Source organism: Lottia gigantea (assembly GCF_000327385.1).
Source record: "Lottia gigantea unplaced genomic scaffold LOTGIsca_17, whole genome shotgun sequence".
In the NCBI taxonomy this organism is placed as follows: domain Eukaryota; kingdom Metazoa; phylum Mollusca; class Gastropoda; family Lottiidae; genus Lottia; species Lottia gigantea.
Window position 1 is genome coordinate 2,423,708 of NW_008708133.1, and position 9,448 is coordinate 2,433,155.

Below are 9,448 nucleotides of genomic sequence, written 5' to 3' on the forward strand. Positions count from 1 at the left end.
TGTGCTTATTGATTGTCAGTATGTTGGTGTTGTCAAAGTTGACTTTATGTCCTGTTTTCCTTCCCATAGCAAGATGTTCGGCCACAGCAGATGTTCCTTCATTGCCGGGCTTGTCTTGATGGTCTTGATGTTCGACTCACATCAGAAGATATCAGCCTGACCTTAACAGAGATGAAGGTGTTCGTTTATCGCATGCATATGATAAACTTATCAACTTGTAATTATTCATATTCAAAAACAATTTCCAACTTTAAGCATAGTTAGTTATATGAACAATGTAATTTCTATTAATAAAAGACTCCAATACCAGCAATAGTTGTTTATTTAATCTTCAATTAATCTTTTTTAATTCATTTACTTTACTTCAATTATTTTACTTAATCAGCCTGTATGTTATTTTAAGAATTATATACCTCTTATTGTACCTGTTAAAATTTAATGTAATGTATCAATAAACCATTTATCTCTTGTGTGTTCTTTATAATAAGCATTAAGGTATATATAGTTTGCCCATCACTTCTTCTCATTATATGCCTGAGGACGACGGGGGAAACACGTCGAAACGTTGCATAAAACTTTAACCAGTGATTGTTGTTCCATAAAGCTGTGTCTATATATCGTACTCACAATTGCTAAATGCCATTCATAATCTATAATGGCATTGGATATCATGGTGGTCAAAAAGACGCTAAATTTCATACGCCAACTTCGCCAATACGACCACAATATGACCAGTCTAATTAAAATTAGATCAAACTGTTTATTTCAAAACATACACAAGAACAGAACTGAGATGGATCCCACCCAAGAAATACTGGATATTATTAGAACTTATAGTTCTACCAAATTAGGTAACCACATTTGGCGAATTGTAACTGATCTGACAAGCTTTCTGGACGATCTTTCAAATCGGGTCTGCAGGGCAGAGGTGTAAGATTACATTTTTAGATATTAAGGTTTACTAAACAATTTACTGTACCGGGTGTTCCATAGCTAACCCACTCTTAATCAACATACGATGACACTCAGTTAGGGGGCTTTGTCAAATTTTGTTTTTTAATTTCATTCAATTTTCTTATTTATTGAGGGTTAGAAAATACATGTAATGTATGTTTCTTCGTGCAAGACTAAGCAGATATTTTGTATTTATACAGTTTGTCTGAAGATGAAATTAAGTGTAAAACTCAACCACTGTACTCTGATGTCAGGGAAAACAACAATGATACACCTTTCATTACATCAGACTTACAGTATTACGTTGATAATGAAGATATAATTACCGGTGTAAACTGGGAGTTTGAATACAGACCGAATCCCGTTGTTGATGATATTTCACCAAAGACAACATTCAATAGGTTAGCATGTAACTATTATGAAATGTAGTGCTAAAGTCAGAGCCAATTCTTCCAAAACGACACAACGATTCATCTCCCCGAATCTCCCCTTACTCAAAATATATGTGTGAGTAGAGCTAGTGTATGTGGTAATCAAAGCAACTTTGAATGATAGACGTCCAATTTGTTGAAAAAAAAGTCTAGTATTAGTGGTGATATAGTAATAGCTTTTGGTATCTTATTTGTTACAAATTTCGTTTTCTGAATGTTTACACCCATCTTCGTATGACAGTTCGTTTTTATTTCAGTGGAGGAGCATTGTTATCAGTGTTTGGATCCAATCTAAATTCAGTTGCACAACCATTCTTTACATTTCTAAACGGTTCAATAGTTCATAAGGTAATGATATCAAGTATTTGTTGTATGCTTTTAACACAATGCAAAGAAACATCATAATTATATTTTTGTGTTGAATGTAGATGATCTTGTACCTGTTTTTAGAAATAATATCCTTAAGATATTCCTCAATATACACAATGAGATTTAAATTATCAGAAAACTATTTACAGCTATGTAGCTACTATGCAAACAATAATTGCAAACTGAATGAAGCGCCTCTTTTTATACGCCTACATGAAATGGTGGTCCGTCCGTCCGTCCACAATTCCTCGTAAACACTCTACAAGACACAATTCTTGACGAATTTTGACAAAACTTTGTGTGAGTGTTCGTTATCACCTAGGGATAAACCCTATTAAAATCAGAAAAATCGAAAAATATTTAGTATGAGTAATTGCCCCTGTTCTTGAAAACTCAATTTTTGTGACAAATTGTGATGAAACTCGGTGTGCGTGTGAGTTATCGCCAAGGATGAACCCTGTTTATCTCGTAAACACTCTATAGATGGCACAACTCCTGACAGATTTTGACGCAATTTGGTGTGTGTGTTAACACCCAAGGATGAATCTTATTGAACATCAGAAAATTTAAAATATTAAGTAGGAGTTATTGCCCTGTTTCTTGAAACGTGTTCAATTTGTAGCTCTTAACATTCTAGAATGCTCAATTCTTGAAAGTTTTTGACGAAACTTGGTGAAATCGTTAATTATCACCCATGGATAAACCCTATCGAAAAACAAAAATCGTAAAATGTTTCATAGGAGTTATCGTTCTTGAAAACGCTTTCAAATTTTAGCTCTTAAATACTAAAAGGTCTGACTCTTGCAGGATTTTGACAAAACTTGGTTTTATTATTCAGAACCGCGCTGAAGGTTGAATATTATTTGCCTTCTAGAGTTTTCACGAGCTAAAAAATTGAACACGTTTTCAAGAACAAGGGCAATAACTCATACTCAATATTATTCAGTATCGTCCAAAAGAGTTAAAATGAAGTGCATAGTATGACTGAAGGTTGAATATTTCATACTGATGATTGTTACTGTACTGCCAAATATTTTTATTTAAAATCAAAGCTGCTAGTAGGCGTATATTACCTTGCTTGGCAAGCTATCTTCGAGTTACATGTACAACTGGTACCCCTTCATTCGGAATGTTTCCATTAGTTACCATTAGTTTCCATTTAGTTACTCTTATTAAGTTGATTGATAGAGACAGCAGTTTTCATCTGATTTTGATGAAATTGACCAGATATCGGTCAAGTTCAAACGATTTTTCGATGAACGGATTTTGAGTTATTGCCCTTGACTTTCTAAAATCGTGTCAAAATATTTTTGTTAGCACAATAGAAGCTACAATTTTTCAATCGATTTTGATGAAACTTGATGTGAGCATTGGAATTAATAAGATCTCAAATTCAAATTTGACGATCCATCGATGAATGGTTTTTGAGTTATTAGCCGTGAGCCGTGACTAAGTGAAATCGCGTCAAAACTTGTTTGAGGGCACTATTTTCCAATTTTGAATGGATTTTAATGAAACTTAGTATGAGCATTAGAATTGATAAGATCTCAGTCAAGTTCGAATTTGGCAGTTTTTTGATGAAGAGATTTTGAGTTATTGTTATTGAAAATATGTTCCCGAGCACTATAGAGACTATTTCCATCCGATTTAAATGAAATTTGGATCGTATATATTGATGAGATATTGAATGAGTTTGAATTTGAGGACCGTTTTCTCATTTATATTGCCGTGGACTTAAAACATGTCAAATTTGCTCGTGAGCTCAATAGAATCTGCAAGTTTCATTCGATTTGAAACTTTGTGTGATCATTGGAATTGATAAGGTCTTCAGTAAGGAGTTGATTACTTTTCTGAGTATTGGATAAAAACTTGACAGATTAATCATTGTGATTGCTTCTTATTGAGTCTAAAAACAAAGCTGCTATGTGGACGTATGGTTTACTTTGCCTGGTAAGCCATTTTACACTCTTTGGGAGCCAAAGAGTTTGGGTGAGGATACTTATTGGTCTGAGAGGGTTCAGAATGGCTCTGCTTATCTTTACTACCCATTACATTTGACAAAACTACAATATGATGTATTAGAATTGAGACAGGTGTTAAGTAGGCTATCTGCATAAATAACCAGAGTCACTACTTTCTTTTAGAGATGTTTCGTCAAATCTCGCGATGAAATGGTGTGTGAAATACCACCAAAGCCAAACGGTACAACCAATGAGATGAAACTTCATTTTATTTTGGATGGAGGTGAAGACAAATGGAATCCATGTAAAACATATGTATATAAAGAAGATCCTGTATTCTATGCGTTTGAAGAGGTCAATAGAACGCTAGTTCTTGTAATAGATAATGGAGATGCTCTTCTGATTATAGAGGTTAGTATTATTCATAAATCCTTAAGATGACTACAGATATGAAATGAGCAATGATTTGTTTTTAGGAAACATCTGTATCAGCAGCATTCATAAAATCCTTTGAACATTGCGCCTCGATGTGATACTGCTACCTTAATACCATATACCTATCTTGCCATTGCAGGGAGCAAACCTATCGTCTACCTTTTCAACCGAAGATGTCACAGTTATGGTTGGATCATCGAACTGCAGTGTAGAAAGTCTTACAGAGTCACAATTATCATGTAAATTACTTGATATTAATCAATTCAATGACTCCACTTATCCAGTTCAGGTATTTAGTTTTTTTTTTCAATCAAATAATGTTTTGTCATCTAATATTCCCCCTTGATCAATAATTGCTATGTGTGAGGAATTAGCTGTTTAGTTTTAAACATATACTTGTAAAGTCAGTTCAGTTTTAAAAGTGTTTTTTTGAAAGGTTAGCGGTGTATGATTGTTATGGATAAAACATTCTATAGATTGTAAGAAGTATCTCGTCATTTCATGGACAGCATACGGTAATCATCTACAGAAAAAATATCTGCATTTACATCAGAATGACAAATTCGATAAGAATCTTTTTATCTTTTAGATTTCAGTAGGTAACTTGAACTTTTCGCCGGGTTACGTGAAATATGAAATATTAGAAGAAATGAGTTTAATTTGGTGTTTAATTCTACCATTACCAGTTATAATATTCATCATCATAATAGTTATAGTGGTGATCAAATGTAAAAGATCTTCAATACACGACAAAGACTTCATAGCGACTGAGAAAACTATGATGTTTAGAATACCGGATATTGTCATCACTGATTCCTCGGAAGGACTACGCCAACCTTGGAACAGTTTGGATGATTTGGGTAATTGCTGTGATATCTTTGCAGTTTTCTTGAATGTGTGTCCAATGTGGACAAAGTGGCATGAGATATGCCCATCATTTCACCACCAAAAATATTGCTTTCTGTTGAATTTTTGGGACCAAAGGACAAATGACTGATGAGGTTTGCTTGATGAATCACTGGTAGTACGGTGATATTTTTGGACATGGGTATTTAATTTCAATGCAAAGTTCTCAATAGTTCATAGAACTTGATCATAACCATTGCCTTTTAATATTTTTGTTGTATTTCTAGAGCAGACTGTAACTGACTTAATTTAAATTAAGATTAAGCTAAGTTTCGGCTTAAAAGGATAATAACAAAGATGTTGTATGCGTACGGTAAATTTTGAACTTAAGTCAATTATCATTTTGGAATTATTATTACAGATAACAGATCTTCAGATAGATTTACTAATTCTACATTATCATTATTTGAGAAAGATAATTTAATCATTGATAGATGTCATCTCGAAATAGGAGAAGAAATCGGAAAAGGTTTGACTTTAATCAATTTAAAAACATGTGTCAGCAGTGAAAATATTGAAAAAATCTCGTCAGTACTGCATTCGTGGTTAACGTGGTTCAATGGAATATGGTTAAACCATGGGTTAAACCTGTATTCTGCATATTTTCTGTTTCTGTGTTTTGTAATACTGTGTCTACTTTCTTGTAGGATATTTTGGATGTGTATACAAGGCAACATATCTCAACCCAGAGAGTGATGCTGGTACTACCAGGAAGGACGTAGCTGTAAAAACCCTCAGAAGTAAGTAGACTACACTTTTGTTAATACATATGTTCTTCGTTCAGACATCAGCTGTCTGGCCTTTTACTAAATATCACCAATAATTAATATTTTAAGAACGTTAAATTTGTGTTTTTTTAAATATAATTCAGAGAGGTTACCGGATGAAAGAGAGTTGAACGTCTTTTTGGAAGAAGCTTTGATAATGAAGGATTTCTCTCATGAAAATGTGTTAAAATTAGTTGGTATCTGCCTGGAAGAAGATTCATTACCTTTGGTTATTTTACCATTTATGAAGAATGGAGATCTACTCACGTACATCAGAAATCCCCTAAACGTAAATATTTGTGAAATATTATTCTCATTATAATATCGTTGAAAATGTTTCTGGTTTAAATTTCCTGTCCATTTATTTGTTTCGACGCTGTGAAAATGCATATTAAAAAAAAACTTTTTTAGATTTTATATAATATTTTAAACGGGATATTTTTTAGACTCCAACTATAAAAGATTTGGTATTATTTGCTGTTGATATCGCCAAGGGTATGGAATATTTGACACGACTCAAATTTGTTCATCGAGATTTAGCTGCTAGAAACTGTATGTAAGTATTATCAGTATGTCTATTGGCTATTTTTCCGTCATTTATTTCAAAACCCAATTCAGTGGCGGGCCAGTAGGGGAACAGAATGCAACAGATAGCAACAAATCAAATCTTATTTTTTCACAAATTTTTTCTCAGACGATCTCTGGGAGTTTTCAACTTCGACAATATTGTCCCCCCATTTAGTGGTCTGCCCTAGTAGTATATGTGTTTTCTGATATAGCGCATCCAGTTTGATCCGGTTTTTGAGATGTCAGGTATATGTCTTTTCGGATATAACGCATTTCACTTCTGCGCATGCGCAGCTTTTTTCAATGCGTCATATCCGAAAAGACACAACTGTTAAAATGTATTATAACAGACTCCCCAAACTGTTAAAAAAATATATTATAACAGACTCCTCCAAACTGTATTATAACAGACTCCATATAAATTACCTAAACCACAGACAAGAATCACTATAATAATACAGTATAAAATAACCGCATTAAAAATGTCTTTAATTTTAAAACACGAACAAAAAAATTCGAAGGAGACGGTTTCTTCTCTGCGCTAACATCTCTCATCCCTAAAGTGGCCAATTTTGTCTCAAACAACAAATTTCCTCCTTGTATTAAATCTTTCGTATTAAAAATATATGGTGTTTATTTCATTATTGAACAAATATGTCTTTAATAAATGTCCACCCTCCTAAAACGTATTTCGGTGCGGGAGACATTCAAAAGTCATTGGGTTCTCTTCCTAGATTCCCATGGGCAAAATATCCCGGAGAAAAACATCTCCCAGGGCACAATTATACAGGTCCAGGCACTAGGTTAGATCTGCGTTTAGACGAAAATGATAATCCCAAACCAGGGGAAGAACCCGTTAATAGAGTTGACGCAGCAGCGCTCAAACACGACATACTGTACAGAAACAAAGACGTAACATTCAGACACCAAGCAGACAAACAAATGATAGACGAACTCGAAAATATTCCCAATCCCACTTTCAAAGAGAAATTACAGAGGGCTCTTATCATAAAACTCTTGAAGGCAAAATTGAAATTGGGTATGGGCATAGCAGACGAGATTCACAAAGAATTTCGAAAAAACAAACATTACCTCAAAGTCAAAGTTTTTGATAAAGATGAAATTTGGTCAGCCGATTTAATCAACATGCCAGTCGAGAGAGGGTACAAGTATTGTTTGACGGTGATCGACATATACACGAGATACGCTTGGGTCTTTCCCTTGAAAAACAAATCGGGTCTGACTGTCAAACAAGCATTCGAATCCATAATGAAACAATCCGACAGACGACCCCTAAAGTTGTGGGTTGATAAAGGAAGCGAATTCTACAACAGAAATGTGAAATCTCTGGGGTTTGAAATTTACAGCACGCATAACGAAGGTAAGGCCGTAGTGATAGAAAGATTCAACAGGACTCTTAAAAGCAAATTATTCAAGAAATTCACGGAATTGAAATCTCAAAAATGGCTTAAAATATTACCAGTTGTTGTCGACGGATACAATAACAAAATACATTCGTCTATAGGTGTGACGCCAACGCAGTCCTCTAATAACCCGAATATCATAAAGTCTGTCAACACTCGAAACAACTTTGAAAACGAGATTAGCAATTTGAATATTAAACCCAAATTCAAAGTTGGAGATCGAATTTGTATTTTTAAATATAAATCATTGTTTCAAAAAGGTTACGTCGGGTATTGGACTAACGAGATATTCATCGTTGATAAAGTAAACACCACATCACCTCCCACGTATGAATTAATCGATCAAGACAAAGAACAAATCATAGGAAGGTTTTCAAAAAACTGACTTTTAAAAATGAATCTCGAAAATGAAGATTTAGATGAAAGGTTAAGAAATTTAGATGTCGACAAGCATTTACGCTCTCTTAAATTAAGATTTTTTAAATTTAAATGTAAATTTATCTTCAAAATATTATTGAATGTGTTTTATCAGAATGTTATACAAGTTTTTTCAAACACAAACTACGTATATATTTCGTCAATTGGGTCTTCAGCAATACTTACCGCCTACTTCGAAAAACACCTAAAAAAAATCAACTTAAAAAATGAATGCATTTCTCGATAAATACGGAAAAGACATGACCACAAACTTTCAACTTGTGAAATGGGCCAAGGAATTGAACGTCTCTCCGTTTTATTATTGCATGCGAGATGAAATTGATGAACTGAAATACAAGAAAGGTAAATTTTACGCCATCACAAACATTCATACTTCGGATCAAAAAGGAGTTCATCACTCTGCTTTACACAAAGATTCTTCGAATAACTTTTATTTCTTTGATTCTTTCGGTCTAGAACCGAGAGAAGAGATAACGAAATAACTAGCAAGCCAATCAAATGTTCTACGTTTCAAATGCCAGGACAAAAGCTGTGTGGACAGCTGTCGCTTTGGGTTTTATATCGGTTGAGTTTGGGAGAAAAGTTTGAAGAAATTATAATAAATTTAACTCAATAAAAATGGCAAACAAGTTTGGATTAGGGTCTTTACCTCTAGAATCCAAAAATCCCATGACGACGTTTATAAACAAAGCGAAACCTTTTTTCGTGGATCAAATCGGAGACACCTTACAAGGGGATATTGATATGAACAATTTCAAAATAACTAATTTAAAGTTTCCAGGAAACGATAACGATGCTGTGAACAAAAAATATTTACTGGATCAAATAAACGCAATTCAAATAGATAAGGACCATGTTGAAAATAGAATAAATGACGTGAAAAGATACCTCAGACGAAATATTAAAAATCTTGTGGACGAACCCAAACTACAACAAGAGTTAACGAGTTTGAAACGTCTTATTCAAGTGGATAAAACAAGTCAGTTGCAAAATTTAATATCTAAATTAGACGATAAGATTACGAAGGTAAAAATAGACGTCCAACGTTTAATAGACAACCTAAATGTAAACGAGGATAGATTAAAACGAAAACTAACCGCTTTGGAAAGAAAACTTGGCGAATTGCTAGCAGAACTAGACAAGACTGCGGACAAAACCGAGTTACAAAATTCGATATCCAATTGAACGAAAAGATC

At 33.8% G+C, this 9,448-nt stretch overlaps 1 protein-coding gene across 1 annotated transcript in view; it reads left to right on the forward strand.

Moving 5' to 3' along the window:
• Positions 1-5,702: 5,702 nt before the first annotated feature.
• The window catches only part of LOTGIDRAFT_113628 (hypothetical protein), a gene marked incomplete at both ends in the record, with an annotated part of 12,871 nt that continues 9,125 nt past the window's right edge, over positions 5,703-9,448 (forward strand). The window contains 3 exons of the mRNA XM_009051717.1: positions 5,703-5,796; positions 5,928-6,112; positions 6,270-6,379. Of these exons, the coding sequence (XP_009049965.1) occupies positions 5,703-5,796; positions 5,928-6,112; positions 6,270-6,379 (389 nt within the window). The remainder of the gene's footprint in view (positions 5,797-5,927; positions 6,113-6,269; positions 6,380-9,448) is intronic.